The sequence below is a fragment of the Chinchilla lanigera genome, unplaced genomic scaffold (assembly GCF_000276665.1).
Source record: "Chinchilla lanigera isolate Chin_1 unplaced genomic scaffold, ChiLan1.0 scaffold00054, whole genome shotgun sequence".
In the NCBI taxonomy this organism is placed as follows: Eukaryota; Metazoa; Chordata; class Mammalia; order Rodentia; family Chinchillidae; genus Chinchilla; species Chinchilla lanigera.
In genome coordinates, this window is record NW_004955455.1 from 9846109 (window position 1) to 9863326 (window position 17218).

General features: G+C 58.0%; 1 protein-coding gene across 1 annotated transcript; it reads right to left on the reverse strand.

Annotated features, from left to right (window-relative positions):
* Positions 1-10334: 10334 nt before the first annotated feature.
* Tmem119 (transmembrane protein 119) lies at positions 10335-16992 on the reverse strand. Its single transcript, XM_005396466.2, has 2 exons — positions 16827-16992; positions 10335-12583 (listed from the first exon to the last, which is right to left on the reverse strand). The coding sequence occupies exon 2, from the start codon at positions 12570-12572 to the stop codon at positions 11724-11726; it is 849 nt and encodes a 282-aa protein (XP_005396523.2). The 5' UTR covers positions 12573-12583; positions 16827-16992; the 3' UTR covers positions 10335-11723.
* Between the last annotated feature and the right edge of the window lie 226 nt (positions 16993-17218).

The window sequence follows — 17218 nt, forward strand, 5'->3', positions numbered from 1 at the left end:
ACATACCCCTCCAGCAGACCCCCACAGCTAAGTTGAGACCCTTGCCCGTCACCACCCCATCAAACGGCAGTCAGTTCCCAGCACATGGCCCTCTGGATCCGTCTTGCTCAGGAAGAGTGCGAGCCATCTTCCTACATCCCAGGGCCCATGTCTCCTGCTCCGTGCTTGCAGTTTCCCTGTCTGCAAAACGAGGGGATTGGATCCCATGAACCATGCTCCCTTCCAGCTCAAACAAAAAGATTTCCACAGACTGGGATAACTTTTCATTTTTGCCAAGAACCAGGTCACGCCAGAACATGATTCATCTCTGCCGATTCTGCCTAGCAACCGGCACTTCTCCCCTCTCCCCAAACCAACCCTCCTCCCCGAAAAATTCCTTCCCACCACACACCAGTGTCTGGGGAGGAACACAGACCCCAAGTCCCCTCCTGTCTGTCTGCCACCAGCATTTTAACCCAACCTCAGAACGTCTCCGGCTCTGTCTGGAACAACGGGGGTGGGGGGGCCTGAACCCCCCAGACCGGAAGCAGCCGCCGCAGCAGAAGTGAGCGCAAAAGCGCTGACCCAGCACATCAGCAGGACGGTCGCTCTCCCTCCGCCCGCTTCGCCCTCTCCTGTTTCCAGCCGGCACAGTGGCTGTGTTTTTGTTTTCAGGAGGGAGAAAGCAGAGACAGAGAGGAGGGAGGCTCCATGTCTGAGACAAAACCAGCTTGCTCTGCCGAGGAGGAGACCGTACCCCAACTTCCGGTGGTGAGGAAAATCTGTATCATTTTAGTAGGCACCGGAAAGCTCTTAATAAACTTTAATGCCCACTGGTGACCCAAAATCCCGGCAAGCAAAGGGCAGGAAGAAAGTTCCTTAACTCGATAAAGGACATTTGTCAGAAAGCTACAGCAGATGTTTCACTGCTGACAAAGCTTTGGAAGCATTCTCGGTGACGCTGGAGTCAAGGTGACAGTGCTCATGACCATCCCTTCTCCGAAGAGCACCTTCACCTCCGCCTCTACCGCCGTCCACCTCCACCACCTCTAGCACGGCCACACCGTCTCCTCCACCACGTCACTTCCTCTACCACTGTCACACCCTACCTACCACCATCACCTCCATCACCTCCTCCACCGTCCACCTGCACCCGCACCCCGATGCCCAGCCTCATCACCACCTCCGCCACCTCTGTCTGGTCTACCTCCCCACCATACCGAGAGGCCAGGGGGCTACATGTCTGCAAAGCCACACACACAGGTCCTGCTGGGCTATGTGCAACAACACAAACTCTGCCATCCGTGTCCTCCCTCCACGGCCACCACATCACCCGTGGAGGAACCCCGGATCCGGCTCCAGCCTAGGGACACCCAAAGCCCAGGGGAGTGGAAGTCTGAGCTCATGCTTCACACGGGTGACTAGGGTGTTATGGTTTGTGTCTAGATGTCCCCCCAAAGCCTCATGGGGTAATGGAAGCAGGCTTTTCGGAGGTGGCTGAATCTAGAGTTTGTGACTGTTTCATGGTCTAACGCTGGGATTAAGGGTGTGGATGCTATACCCGCCCTAGGGCAGGTAGCCTGCACACAGTAAAATGGACAGAAAGAGGCTTGCTCTCCCCTCCCCTCTCATTACTTTTGGTATCTTCCACCACCTTGAATGGTTGCCCCTCTGCCATGTGCCACTCTGCCTTAGAGCCAGCCAAGTATGGACTGAAACCCCTCAAACTGTGAGCTAAATAAACCTCTCCTCCTTTAACTTGGGGATGTTGGGTATTTTGTCTCAGCAACAAGAACAGCAACCAAGACAGGCACCGAGGCCCTCCAAACCAAGCATCGGGACCGCCCCCTGGAGCGCGGAGCTTGGCCCCTCCTGCCAGGCAGGCCACAAACCACAGGGAGCTCAGCTCTCGGGCCAGAGCCACACCTGAGACATCTTCCCCCCTCACCAGCCAAGCACGGGACCTTAGACAAGTCCCCTCACCTCTGTGGCACTGCATTCATCAACAACCCTCTGAGCAGGGACAGTTTCCTCACCTGCAAAAATGACCTTGACCAAACCAGCCTCGGAAATCCCTCACGTGGAAAGCAAATTGTGAGATATGGACTATAGGTGCATTCTAGGCACTCAGCCTGAGGCAAATTCTCTCCTAATATTCTTTTTTTTTTTTTTTTTTTTTGGTCTTTTTGAGACAGGGTCTCGCTATGCAGTTCAGGCTGGCCTTCAGCTCACTTTGTAGCCCAGGCTGGTCTTGAACTTGCAAAGATCCTCCTGCCTCAGCCTCCCGAGTGCTGGTATTACAGGTGTGCGCCACCACACCCAGCCTCTCCTAATATTCTTATTCAAGAGTTAGAGCCCCAAGCCTCCCCGTGGGCCCAGCAGTTCCCTAACCTCCCTGCTCCGCCCCTCCCGTGATGGGCACAGGTGGTTGCCCCTTTTCACTTGGTCTAAATAACACTGACACAAACATCCTCGTGCATTCGTCTCGGTGCCCGCCAAGCAGGTTCCAGAAAAGAGTCTCTGGGTCAAAGGGCAAGGACATTTACGACATTGGTAGATGCTGCCATAGGCTCCTTCTCCAGGGACCTTCATCTCCTCCCCACTGCCTGCCCCCATCCGCTCAAAGCCAGATAACTGCAAAGTTGATTCAAGTCTGGACACAGACAAGATGTCCTGAATTGGAAGAAGCCGTGGGAAGGATTCTAGATGTTTCTAACTGGTTCCCTGGGGCTGGCCTAGGTCTTCCAGCAGAACCCTGTGCCAGCTGGGCTGTGAGGAAACTGGCATTCAGGCCTAGCCTGCTTGGCTTAGCTTAGATAGAAGTAAGGACTTGCTGAGAGTGCAGGGTTGTTGGACAACGGAGAGGAGACAGAAGGGGCTAGATTTCTTCTAGGAGTCTCTTAAAACCGGGAGCGCAGGGGTCTCTCCGCGATGGATTAAGGGAGAAAAGAGTTCCAGGCATGGTGATGCACTGTTATCCCAGCATTTGGGAGGCTGAGGCAGGAGGATGGATGGCGAGTTTGAGGCCAGCCTGGGCTACACATTTTTAATGTCAGTCCGGACTATATAGCAAGACTGTGTCTCAAAAAAAAAAAAAAAAAGAAAGAAAGAAAAGAAAGAAAGATACCAGGTTGTAAAGGTGGAGAATGAGGCCAGTTTCCCGCAAGACCTTGTGTTAGAATTGCCTGGTTCTTTTCAGCGGGAACGGCACCTGGCTGCCGTCATCCCCGGATGCCAACTACACCGCCTCGGCGAGAACACAAGCTCTGGGACTGAAAGGCAGCCTCAGCACTATTCTTTCCTTTGCTGGAAACTCAGCTGAGTCAGAAAGGGCAAGGGACTTGCCTGCAAGTGGCACAGCCCGGGGAAAGGGCAGAGCCAGACCTCCGGAGGCACGGGCCTGGACTGCTGACGCAGTGCTCAGCATCTCCCCACGCAGTGTCACGGGTGGGAACAAGGACGGAGCAACCCGCAGACACGGCTTGGCCACTCACCCACCGCCAGGGCGGGCACCTCTGTGCTCCCTTCCCTAGGAAAGGGGTAAACTACCGCCTGCCCTGCTGGGAGGCTGCGCAAGGCACAGGGCTGCTGCCCCCACCCCCACCCCCAGTGGACTTCATTCCGCACCAGCGCCGTGCACGCAGCAGGCCTGTCCAGGAACACACAGGAAGGGCCCGACCTGGCGCCCTTGTGGTCAGAGCTCTTTCCTGCCTTTCCTCCCTGCAGATCACAAGGCCGGATGCAGCGCCAGCAGCTGTGAAGACACGCAGCCACCAGCCGGGCTCCGTGGGGCCCTGCGGACGTTCAGACACGTGGCCCTGGGTCCCCTGCCTCCATGTGTCAGTGCATTCATTCACTTGTCCCTGGGATCACAGCCAGTGTGGGTGCACTGGTGGTTCAGTGGTAGAATTCTCGCCTGCCGCAGCCAATGTGGAGCCATGATCCGGGCACTGGCTGGAGGGTCCAGAAGCCCCAGGAAGTTGAAAGCTCAGCTCAGTTTCTCACGGTGTGACCTTGGGCAGATCCCCTCACCGCGCTGAGCACCTGTATCTTTCTCTGCAGAGAGTAGACAGTATCTGGGCCTCCTCGGCTCCGTGAGGGCCCAATGGAAAGAAAGCGCTCACTGCCCTGCCTCCTACACAGTGTCACTCTGGAAGTGAGCAATTCAAACGCCACGGGATTCAATTCCCAAGGGAAGATGGGGGGGGGCGTTCAGAGTTAAAGGGGTAACTTGGAGGCCCTTGTGTCACCACCTCGCCGGGGCAGGTGCAGAGGAGGTGTCGGCTTCCCCACAGCCACACTTCCCCTCTGCTCCTCACGCAAGGACACAGCTGTGCTGGGAGCTCCACAGTCCCTTCTCTGCATTTATTGAGCACCTACTGTGTACCCAGCTTGCAGGTTGGGGGCCATTGCCAATCTCAGAGCTGAGACTTGCGGGCATCTCCCTTCAGAAGGCCCCAGGATAACAGTGGCGAGGATACCAGCAGCACTCTCCCCCTGAGCTTCCCCTGCACCAGGCAGCACCTGGAATTTCACAGGGAAAGTGCCAAGAGGGCTCCAAGAGGGGCAGGAGCCACCTGGGGTGACAAAGCCTGCACGCAGGCCCTGAGGACTTGACAGACAGACACCTTGTGCCCTCTCCACAGGGTGCCCAGGGTGCTGCTGCTAAGTGGTTGGAGATGGGAACACCACCGAGGTCCCCTAGTAAATAATAACTGGAGTCCCTGCTGGGTCCCCTTCCCCAACCCCCCCGAAATAGCTCTGACTCCTACCCCAGATGGGCCCAGGCTCCCCCAGCCATGTTACCACCCATGTTTCCAGCCACACTGATTCAAGTGACCCAGAAAGAAGACACCGCTGTGGAAGAGCCTGAGGTAGGGTTTTGGTTTGGTTTGGTTTTTGAGACTGGATCTGTCTGTGTGGCCCAGGCTGACCTCAAACTCATAGTGATCCTCCCGTCTCAGCCTCCCGAGTGCTGGGATTATAAGCATGCGCCACCACGCCTGGCTAGAGCCAAGCATTTAGAAAGAGAAATTTCCCCCTTTTCTCCTCAAATGACAACAGTTTATATTCACTGAGCCCATGAGGGTTGGGGGCAGTTCCAGGCACTTTAAATTGTTTATTTTTTGTTTGTTTGTTTGTTTGTTTGTTTTGAGACCAGGTCTCACTGTGTAGTTCAGGCTATCCTTGAACTCATGGCAGTCTTCCTGCCTCAGCCTCCCAAGCACTTTAAGTGATGAACTCAACTCCTACCAGCCCTTTGAGGAATTGTTCCTCATCATTCACATTTCACACATGAGGAAGCAAGCCCAGAGAGGTGAAGTGCCTGGGCCGAGGTCACATAGCTGGGAGATGGTAGCACAGGGATGTCACCCAGGTCATGAGGCCTGCACTCCTAACCACTGGCCTGCCCTGCCCTGCGTGTCTGTCAAGGAGGATCTGGGAAGGGAGGATGCGGGGCTGAGGCTGTCCCCGTTCCCTGTCCTCAGCCCTGTGCAGTCCCAGCCCCTCAGTGCAGTCTGGCTCCCCAAACCCGAAAGAGGAGCCCTCGGTGGCTGCCCACAGGCCTGAGCCCTCCCGCCTCCCCAGGCACCCTCAGAGGGCCCCACAGGGCCCCATGGGTGGAGGACATGGGGCCTTACCATGGGGCCTCAGGCATCAGTGCTCTGATTTATAAGCAGGGTTATTTTTTCCTTTGCAGCTGCCGCAGTAAACCTTGGTGCCTCCTGAGAAGGCGGGCAGCTGGGGGTGGGGGGGCTCCAGCCCTGGAGCCAGCGCCAAATCCCTCCTGCTATTTCGGAGCAGCTGGACGATCCCGAGATTAAAACCTCCTGAAAAAATGTCAAATCCCCTTCCTGCCCCAGACTGGCCCCATCCCTCCCGCCAAACCGGATGAAACGCCACGGCCACCACGGAGCGCAGGTGGACACAGCGCAAGGCGCCACCAGACAGCCAGGACCGCCCGCCCCACACAGCCCAGCCCCCGTCTGGGCCCCACGAGGCCAGGCATGAAAGAAAGGGCTGGTCCAGACCTCCAGGGTCCGCTTTGGTAATGACGCAGTGACATCAGCATCACCGGCAGAGGGACCCCAGGTGTGACTTTCTTGGGCCCTCTGTGTCTCCATTTCTTCCCGCCCATAAAACAAGGACTACCTCATTAAGCAGGATGTGAAAGAGGAATAAAATGACACTAGCAGTTCAGAGCAGCTTTATTTGCAACAGCCCCAAACCGGAAACAACACAAATGTCCACAGATGAATGGATAAACAAATTATGGTACATCTATACAATAGAATATTACTCAGCAATAAACAGGAGTGAAATATTGATGTGTACAATATCATGAACAGAGACTAAATATTTATGCAGTGTGAAAGAAGTGAGACAGAGCAGTGTACACACTGTGTGACTCCCTTTATATAAAAATCCAGAAAATAAGGGGCTGGGGATTTAGCTCAGCAGCAAAAGCGCCTGCCTGGCAAGCGCAAGGTCGTGAGTTCGGTTCCCGGTACCGGAGGAAAAAAAAAAAAAAAATCCAGAAAATAAAAGCAAATCATAGTGAGAGAAAGCAGATCAGCATTTGCCTGGGGTTTAGGGGACAGGCTGGAGGCAGGATGAGAGACAAGAGGAGGGGCCACAGAAGGGTCTGAGAAACTTTTGGAGGTGATGGGTACGTTCATTATCTTGATTGTGATGTCTTTATGGGAATACACATAGATCAAAAATCATCTGATTGTAGCCAGGAATGGTGGTGCACACTTGTAATTTCAGCACTGTAGGAGGCGGAGACAGGAAGATTACAGGTTGGAGCCCAGCCTGGGTGACCTAGTGAGACCCTGTCTCTGAAAAATAAAAAGGACTGGGTTTGTAGCTCCGTGCAGAGGTCCTAGGTTCAATCCCCAGTAGTGGGGGGAAAAAAAACCACATCAGATTTAAGCCTGGGCATCTTACCATCTATACTTCAAGTAAATCTGTTTATTAAAAAACCCTGCCAGGTGTGGTGGCACACTCCTGTAATCCCAGCACTTGGGAGGCTGAGGCAGGAGGATCATTGTGAGTTCGAGACCAGCCTGGGCTACAAAGTGAGCTCAAGGTCAGCCTGAACTGCATAGAGAGACCCCGTCTCAAAAAAACAAAACAAAAACGCTGGTAGAGCTCTGGATGCAGACAGGATAGCGCATTTATTAATGGCAGTTATTCACCTTAGGAATCGGTACTGGTGCATCCTGTTGCTTGTTTGATTCACTTCCATCTCCACCACCACAGCGCCTGGCATGTAGGAAGTGCTCACGAAATAGCCGTGGTTGGGAAACAATGTGCTGCTTTCTCCTGGAACATCTCAGAACCCAGAAGGTTCATTTGTCCCACCCGGGGCAGATTCCACAGCACCAAAGCTCTCTGAGGAGCCCCGAGGCAGCCCAGACCCACAGTCAACTCCCGCCAAAAGGAGGCAGAGCGGGGCGTGGCAAGGCAGCAGGCCCAAGGAGGAAGCGGGCACCACCCCGCCCCACCCTGGGCACAGGCGCTTGGCCTTGGGCCCTGCTCGTGTTCTGAAATGATGGCGTAGGTGCAGTGCTGCAGAGCCTGCCTGAGCTGCTGGACAGACCTACACTGGGCTGTGTGACCCCAGGTGAGCCGCTGCACCCCTCCGAGCCTGGTCCCTCATCTGTGAAAGTGAAGGACACTGCTCAGCCCTCTGCAGAAGTGTGAGGAGGGCTCCCATGGGTGAGGAGCCCTGGCACAGGGCGCTGGAGGCCGTGGGGATGGATCTGGGCCCGCTCCTCTGTGACACCTCCAGACGCTCTGCTTCCTTGCTCTGAGGGCTCTTGGGAGTATTTTAACAGCTCCCGGGTGATTCCCAGAGCGCAGGGTGCAGACCCTGCCGTCCACCTGGGGCAGGACCACTCCTCTTTACACACGCAGAAACAGAAGCCCAGAGAGGACAGGCACCTTCCCGAAGTTCACACAGCCACGAAAAGATCAAGCTGGGATGGTCAGACCGTCTGACCCCAGGACCCAGAGCCATAAGCTCCTTGGCAGGTGTAAAGATATGCCCAGCACAGGGGTGCACACTGTCCTCTCCTGCTGTCCCCTGAATGTCCCCGGCCTTTGGGCAGGTCAGAGCAGGACAGGGGACAGAAGGAGCCCTGCTTTCCACGTGAGGCTCCGCAGCATTCTGCACGCACCCACAGGCCATCAGTACCCCGCTTTGCAGCCAGAGCCAGGGCTCAGGACCTGCCGTTCCTGCCAAAGGTGGCAGCAAGCGCGGCTGGGGCCGGGCTCCAGGCGGGGCCACTCCAGCCTTGGCAGCATCCGAGGCCCTGGGGAACTGGGGCACCGAGTCCCCTGCCTTCAGCCCTGCACTGCCCCTGGCAGGCTGACCCACACCCTCACCCAAGGGAAGGCACCCTTGATGGCCCGCTGTCACTGCTGCCGGCCTCCCTGCTGGTTACCCTGCTGCAGATGGGGAGCAGACCGGAGGGGTCTAAGCAGCATGGGAGGCCTGCTGTCCCTGCCCCAAGGCCTCACTCACCCATCCATCCATCCATCCATCCACCCATCCATCCACCCATCCATCCACCCATCCATCCACCCATCCATCCATCCATCCATCCATCCATCCACCCATCCACCCATCCACCCATCCATCCACCCATCCATCCACCCATCCATCCACCCATCCATCCATCCACCCATCCATCCACCCATCCATCCACCCATCCAGGCATTCATTCCTCAGAGGAAGAGTAGAGCCAGCAGAGAACTCAGGCTCTGAAGCCGGACTGCTGAGCTGGCCTGTCTGTGACCCGGGCGCCTGATGGCACCCATCTGGGCCTCAGTGTCCTCACTTGGGCATGGCAATAACAACAGTGCCCACTTTAGCGCTGTGAGTCTCAGTGAGTTAACGATGCCCCGTGCCTAGAGCGGGGCCCAGCACACGGCAGGGCCGTGTCCACTGCGACTGCTGTCGCCGCCAAACCTGAGGGACGGGAAGGGGAAGGAGCCCAGGAGGAAGGGACGCGTAGGCCGGGAGGGACTGGTTGAAGGGATTTGCACCGCATGGGGCAGAGGAGGGTAGAAGGGCGTCCTGGGCAGAAGGAACAGCAGCTAGAAGCGCTCAGAAGTGCCAGAGAATCCACTCCCGTCCGTGTGCTCAAGTCACATCCTCAAGCAGCCCACCAGCCTCAGGGGACACAGCAACCGCTAAAGCATACACTCTGCCCTCTGGGGGTCCAGCTGAGCATTAGCGGGGGGCTGCCGCCCGGGACACTCACCCCTGCTGGCCCCCCAAGATCTCCAGTGTGTGCTTCTGTGTCTTGAGATTTAGTCCACTTCCCAGCCACACCCAAGTGCCTGAGACCCCCACAGGAGCTCAGGAACAAGGAGAGATGCCCAGAGAGGCCGATTGACTTGGCCAGAGCCACACAGCACACCGGTGCTGGGCTTTCCTACTCGGCTCTCCCGCTGCTCTTGGCTGGAGCTGGGCTGGGCAGGGACGGGGAGGACTTCCCCACTGAGTCAGACAGAGGCCACTGTGTGCAGTGAAACCCAAACCCGGGCCCCCTCAGCGGATGTGCTGGACACAGGGTCGACAGCCTCCCTGCACCCTCCCCCGGGGCCCAGCACATGCTCCTAGTCCCAGCCACATCTGGATTCCAGCTGGCAGCTCCAGGGCCCGGAGGAGGGGGCAAAGCCACCCCAGGAACTTGCCATCAAAGGCAAGGAGGGGCTGGAAGCCAAGGGGACAGAGGTGGAGGCCAGCCGGGGACTAGGGCCTGCTGAGGGTGCCGTGTGCGTGGCACTGTGTGAGACTGGTACAGCGCACTATCTTCCTGCAGGGCATGGACAGCTGGGACTCCCGCCCCGCCCCTGCCCTCAGGGGAGCACAGGGTGGTGACTGTCCCATGGTCGTGACCAGTGACAGAACCACATGTGGAAGCCAGGCCTGTGTGACTGGCACCCTGGGGGAGCTCACGCCCCCCGCTTGTGGGGCATCTGATCTCTCTCTACATATATACTTTTTTTGTTTATTTTGTGGTACTGAGGGTTGAACCCAGGTCCTTCCCACTGAGCTATATCCCCAGCCCATTTTTTATATTTTTATTTTGAGACAAGGCCTTGATATGTAACTCAGGCTAGGTTCAAACTTGTGATCCTCCTGCCTCAGCCTCCCAGTGTGCTGGGATTACAGGTATGCATGCCAGTGTAGCCAGCTACTCCTCTCCATCTTTCCCACACCAATCTTTCCCTCAGCCTCTAAGACCCGGCTGATGTCACCCCAGAAAGTTGCTCCCAGCCTATGAGCAACCCCTCCCCAAGACCCGCCCCTCCCCCCTGCAGAAGACCAGCGAGACTCAGGACAGATTCAAGGTTTATTATGCTGGTGTGTTAGATCTCAGCACCTGGAGGGCTGTGCAGAGGTTGGGGGAGCCCCACACGTAAGAATGGGGCAGAAACCCCTCTCAAGAGTCCCCTGAACAGGACGGAGCACAGGCTCCCTGTCAAGGACAGAAGGGTGCTGCGGACACAGGCTGCCAGACCTCACATGTGAGCAAAGGGCCAGTGGTCAGCGCGCCCTGCTCCAGGCTGGGCGTCAGAAACCAGAATGAGGGTCCCTTCTAATGCAGCCCCCTAGCTGACAGGATGCTTTGAGGGTCTCACAGGCAAGCAGGGGTCGACACACGTTCCCCAGCCCAGAAGCAGTAGAGGGGTGAGAAACTGAACCCCAAGTAGGGGTGGCTTCGGAAATCAAAACCCTGCACCCCACACCCTAACTCTGGACCAACCAGAACTTGGGGGCACCTTCAAGAAATAAGAGCAATATTTTCCAGAGTGACTTTTGCAAGATTTGACCTTATAGCTGTTTTCAAAAAGAGCAGTGCTGGGAACGTAGCTCAGTGGTTGAGCCCTTGCCTAGCATGCACCAGGACCTGCGCCCCTCCCCCAGTACAACCAAAAATAAAAAATAGACTTTGGAAAGGCTAAGCAAAGCCCCAGACCCAGTCCAACAGGAGCCTTTACTCTGGAGCCTGTCAGAGCCCTGGGAGCAACGGGGTAGGGTGGGGAAGGGAGGCAGCCAGCGTGGCCTCAACTCGGTTGACCTTGGAATCCTCTTTCCATGGAGCGCCCCTCGGAATCCTGTCTGGAAACACTCCCTTAGGGCCCTTTCTGGATGCCTGTAAGGGTCACTCCCGGAAGAGGCCTAAATAATCCGGTCCGCTTCTGCAGGCGCAGCTCTAAGCAGAGATGGAGCGAGCCTGAAATACTTGGCTTTAGGGAGACTCAAAGGCTGGGTGTCGTTGCAGGCTGCTTCTGCTTTGCAGGCCCTAGGACCCCCGGTGCGCCCACCCAATCGCTCCCCAAACTCCTCGATCCTCTGCTTTTCTTTGCTCCCTGCGTGGAAAAACAGCAATATTTGCTTCTTCACGGCGGACCTCTGACCGTGTTTCCCGCCCCGTACGGCCGATGCCGGGGCTCTCCCGGGCACACGTCTGTCCTCCACCTCCCCTGAGAGCTTGGCTTTGGGGTGAAGCCCGTGGAACTGCAGAGGCACTGAGTGCTGCTGGAACTTGGGGGATTCCTGGGTGAACCACAGACCAGCTTCTCCAGCTGCCGCAGGACAGGAGCTGCCGGGGTTGGCAGCAGGAGGTGGCCACGAGGGGGGGTGAGGGCTAAAGACCTTTTCATGCCCAAGGAAGTGACCACAGGGGCCCGAGAGTCAAGGCCAGCAGCTGTGGGGCCTGTTAGATGGTGGGGGAGACGCTGCTGCATGCGCAGGGATTTTCAGGGGGACCCGCTGGTCCCTGGGCTTCCTGGTTTGAAGAGAAAGACCCTTCCGGCTCCTCTTGGCCCGCCCCGGCCGTTGGCGCACCCTCGGCCACAGCTGAGCATGACTCCTCCGGGACTTCGGGTTTCTCCTCAGGGACCCTGCATGCCTGGGTGTCCGAGGCCGCCTCCTGGCTGCTCCGTACCCCTTCCTCAACCTTGTCTTCTGTCGGCCGGGCCCCCTCCCCACTGCTGCCCAGGGCAGCCCTGGCAGGGGACTTGAGGTTCTGGGTGGCGGCCAGGATGTCAGCTTGCAGCTGCTGGGAGGAATCCAGGGCCTCCTCGGGCCGGCTGTCGGGAGCCCTGTCGGGGACCTCACTGAACACTCGAGGGCCCCCGGCCCTGTCGCTCTGGTCCACGTACTTCTTCTTGGGGAAGGACGACGGGTAGTAGGCCGTGGCCTTGTGCTTCTGGCGGGTGATGAGCGCGGCGCAGACGATGAACATCAGCAGGAAGGCCAGCGAGCCCACCACGGCGATGAGCATCACGTACTGGTGGAAGAAATCCACGATGCCGTCCAGGAGGTTGGTGGGGGGTGACGGGCCCTCCGGGGATGTGGGCTGGGGCTCCCCTGATGTGGGGCTGAGGGCCGGGGTCTGGGGTGGCGGGAGGCTGGGGGAGGAGGCCGATGAGCCCTCTGCATCCCCACTGCCCCCCACGTCCTCCAGGAAGGCGGCAGGCAGGGACACGGAGAGAGCTGACATGGGCACAGGCCGCAGGAGCAGCAGCAGGGCGAGGAGGAGGCTGGAGCCGACCGCAGAGACCATGGTGCCCGGACCTGCGACGAAAGGAGGGACGGGGCGATCAGAGGGGTCTCCCCTCAGGGTCTCAGCACTCAGGAACAGGGCTCAGCAGGCCCCGGGGACTGCAGGGAACACAGGACAAATCCCAGCAGGCACTGCCCGTTCTGATGCCAGAGCACCCACGGTACCTGGGCTTTGCTGGTTCATGCCTGGCATGCAAACGATGCCCTCCCTCCCCTGAGGTCCAGGATGGCGGGCCTGAGTCTGATTCACCCCAGCATGCTCCAGGGTTTGCATCATATCTGGTATACTGTACGTGCTCGGTAAGTGCATCTGAACTGACATGGCTGAATTCACAATAACAACTTTTACTTTCATGGCTTTCCATGTGCCAGCTGCTACTGTTAAGTTTCTTTCTTTCTTTTTCTGGGGGGTGGGGATTCAGGGAATATTGAGACAGGGTCTCACCATGCAGTTCAGGCTGGCATCAAACTCACTGCTATCCTCCTGCCTCAGTCTTCCAAGTGCTGGGATTACTGGCATGAATCCTGATACCCACTGGGAGAGGGGTCCTAGGATTACCCCCATTTTTCAGGTAAGGAAACTGAGGCTCACAATCACTAACCAAGGGAGAGCTGGGGCTGGATCTAGGCGTGAAGGGAGAGCTGATGCTGGGGCTGTCACTGAGTCCTTGAGGGGTGACAGTGAGTGAGCGACTCCCTTGCCCTGTGCAAGGCCTCATCCCTGTGCACAAAATGGCTGCAGTGGCTCCAGGGCCACATCCCAGCTTCTCAGCCAGAGGCTTTCTCAGGCCTCCCCCCTGGGCCCCAGCAGGTCCCCCTTCTCCAGAAGTTTCTCAGTCTCTGAGCTCCGCAGGGGGTCTGGATGCCAGAATCATCACCCACGGCTGCCCCTCGCCTTCAGGCTCCAGGCAGGCCCGGGAGGGCCCCCCGGGGACCCCCTGTGCTGAGACAAAGCCATAACTGCCGCCCTGCATGGCCGCTGCCAGCTCTAGATGGGAACCAGATGAGCCCACACCTCCCTCCCACTCCCTCCCCGCCGCTGGAAGGCTGCTCCCCGCATGAACCCCCAGACCCCATCTGGCCCAGACAGCCTCGCCGATTAATAAATTCCTCACGGCCTGAGTTTATGGAAGAGCTGGTTTCTAAAACACGAACCCTCCTAACTGCCGTGAGACAGGGCCGGGCTTCAGGCAAACCCAGGGCCTCGTCACCTCCGAAGCTGCCACGGTTACGGATGCTATGGAAAGCTTCGGACGGCCAGTCTGAGGCCCTGCCTCAGGGTCTGACATGAGAAGACAGACGGGGAGCAAGTTCTCGGGCTGGAGAAGCGGCTGAGGGTCCTGGCTCCTTGACCGCAGGTCACATTTCCCACGTCTATACCTCAGGCCTTGCTCAGTGACTCAGATGACAGCCCACCTCTCAGGTGACAGTGAAGACCCAGGAGAGGAGGTAGGATGGAGGCTGGGGCATGGAATGGCTTGCTCCAGGTGACCTGAGGCTCCCAATTCCTGTGCTTTAGTCACTCAGTATCACTGGAGGCTTAGGCCCGGGACTCACTTCCAAGGACAAGAAAATCTGTGGCTGCTCAAGTTCTTAAAATAAAATGGTGTGGGATTTGTGTGAAACCCACACACATCCTTCTGTGTCTTGTTTTGCTTTGTTTTGTTTTGCTATAGAGCTCAGGCTGGCCTTGAACTCACTGTGTAGCCCACACTGGCCTAGAACTGGACACGATCCTCCTGCCTCAGCCTCCTGAGTGCCATAAAGACAGGTGTGCGCCATCACACCCAGCTTCTCCTATGTATTTTAAATCACCCCTAGATGACTTATAATACTTCACACAATGTAAAAGCTACTTAAATGATATTATACTGTATTATTTTATCGCTATACTGTTTTATTATTTTCTATCTGCAGTTTGTTGAATCTGCAGCTGGAGAAACCAAAAACTCTGACGGCTGTTTGTACTGACGTAAATGTGCTCCAGCCAGCTCAGATGGCAAAAACAGTTTTCCCTTGTGCTAAGGATTGAACCCAGGACCTTATGAGAGCTCAGCAAAAGCTCGGCCACTCAGCTGCACCCCAGCCCTCAGGACCTCGTTTAAGATGAGCTGGACATCCCCGGGTTTCCTCAGGGATTACTCAGCTGAAGCTCTTCCTAGATTCCCCTCTACAGAGGCAACGGCCCTAGGTTCAGAGGCAGCCAGTGACCTGCGCAAGGACACACAGATGGCGCGTGACAGAGCTGGGATTTAAACCGTCCTCTGTCTGACTGTGGGCGTCCACACACGCACGTACCACAAACCCGCGCCGGCCCAGGGAGGAGTTCAAACCCCGGTGGGCATCACTTCCCAGCCGGAAGGAAGGAGCATCCGAGCTGCTAAGTGAGGACGGGTAGCACTCCTGGGGCTGTGTCCTGCCAGTCATCTCCCCGCCTGTCTTGAGTGGGCCCTGAGAGACCTTTAATGGTGGCAGCTGCAGCACCATGACCACGGGAGGCTGGGCCCTGGCTCCCCGGTGTCTGGCTCTGCCTCCTGCCTCCTCTGAGCCTCACTTTCCCCATCTGTAAATGGGCAGCACTCTGTGTGTGTGTGTGTGTGTGTGTGTGTGTGTGAACATGTGCATGGCAATGGTACGGTGACCACAGACTAAGCCCACAGCACTGGAGGACTGCATGAGATAACATTCTGAAAGTGCCCAGAGTGGGGTAGCAGCTTGCTCAGGAAAGGTGGAATTCAGGGGCGGAGAGCTCCAGGAGCAGCCAACTTCTCCTACACCAGCAAAGGACTGTCCTCACCTGTGTGTGCTTTTGCCTGGCATCCTCCCCACCCCCATAGGAAAAAACCAACTTTTTTTAATCCATTGAATGAAACTTTCTCAACTCTGGTCACAGGAGTGCGGAACCAAAAACACACACATACGCATGTGTGCATGCACACACACACACACACACACACACAGAGCAGTGAGTCAGAGAAAGGGAGGTGGGTCAAGGCCAAGGATAAGGAGGGAGGCTGTACAAACTATCACTGGCTCTTAGAGGCCAAGATTCCAATGCGAGAGTCCCGTGCTCCCCTCCACCCCTCCTCCCACTCCCTGAGAAAGGTGGCGATAAGTGCGGGGACACAGCTCCATGCGGAACCAGCCAGACCTTGAGGCAGACGGCTGTGTGACCCTGGGCGGGCCCCTGCCCTCTCTGGTTTCCCATGTGCAGAGTGGGAGAACTGGCCTGGGCGGCTGCCCTCCCGTCTGTGCACCTCCTCCTGGGAAGCGGAGTCTGGCCTCTCGGCCCTGCTTTCAGAGGGACTCAGAATCTCAGGTCCCTAAGAGCAGAGCGACGCCCAACTCCTGTGCTCCCACCCGAGAGGAAACGCAGGCACAAAGACGAGGTACGGCTGCCCGGGGCAGCGCAGCCCTGACCACAGGAGCAGCTCGGGGCGTCCAGGAGCCACTGAGCCACGCGTGGCACCTCTCTGGGCCTGGGTCTTCCCCTCTGTGCCGTGGGCCAATCCCTGCCACCAAGCTGGTGGGCAGGGGCAGCCAGTGAGTGGGGACCAGGCCTGGCCCCGGGAGACCCTCTCACTGCCTTAGCTCTTCTAGGATGAAGCCACACGCTTGAGGTCATGATCATTCAAAAGATGCAAATGCCCGCAGGGCCTGGGTACCCCAACATGCGGGCTGAGGGTCCAGAGCGGCTGCCCCGCCCCCAGCCAGAGACTGGCGGCCAAAGGGGGAGGGGCGCCCACGAAACCTGGCTTCAATTAGTGGTCTGGGGGGGGGGGGCCCGGGCTGAAGCACTGTCCCGGTCTGGGGCTAGGCGAGGACAGGGAGCTGGGCCCCTCAGAGGGGAGGTCTGGGAGGGAGGGGGTTTCTGGGGGCTCAGAACTCACACAGACTCACACAGCAGCGGCAGGGACAACCACACACGGGGCACCAGCACACGGACTCGGCGCAGCGCGGCCCCCTACACGGAGAACGCACAACACACGCACCACGCATCCCGACCCGGGACGGGACCGCCCCGCTACACCCTCGCCCTGAGCCTGCAAGCAGCACCTGGAGACCATTCACTGCGGAGAAGGCACCCGCACCCCTCCCGCCGACCCCGGCAGCCGCATGGGCTCCCGGGACCCTCGGCCGCCAGCGAGCACACCCTCGGGCGCGCACGGGCTTCTGCCGGGCGCGACAGTCCCTGGCCCTGCGCTCCAGGACAGACGCAGGCTCTGGGGGTGGGGACCCCTCCCCTGGGACTTACTGGTTCCTGCTGCAGGGCTAGGCGCGCCCCAGGTGGACGAGATAGGAGTCCGGCTGCCTGGGACGGTCCCCGCCACTCCTGCCGGCTGCCCTGGCTGGCGCCTGCCCTCCCCGTCCTCCGTCTCTCCTCCTTCTCCTCCGGCTGGGCTGCGGGGCCAGCTTGATTTCATTAAGAGAGTTTGGGGTGGGGACAAGGGGAGGGGCGGGGCCGTGCTGGGCCACACACACTCCCACCCTCGCTGCTGCCTCACTTCCTCCCAGACCTGGGGTCCCCGGGGAAGCCTCGACAGATAGACAGACAGAGAGGAGACAGACAGACAGACAGACAGACAGGACTTCCCCAGAACCAAGAGCTAGGGTCCTGCCTGTTCTTCTTTACTCCCAGGGCCAAGG

What these genes read in the sequence shown, in the direction of transcription:
- Tmem119 (XM_005396466.2), bottom strand. Translation starts at nt 12,572, where the DNA reads ATGGTCTCTGCGGTCGGCTCCAGCCTCCTCCTCGCCCTGCTGCTGCTC.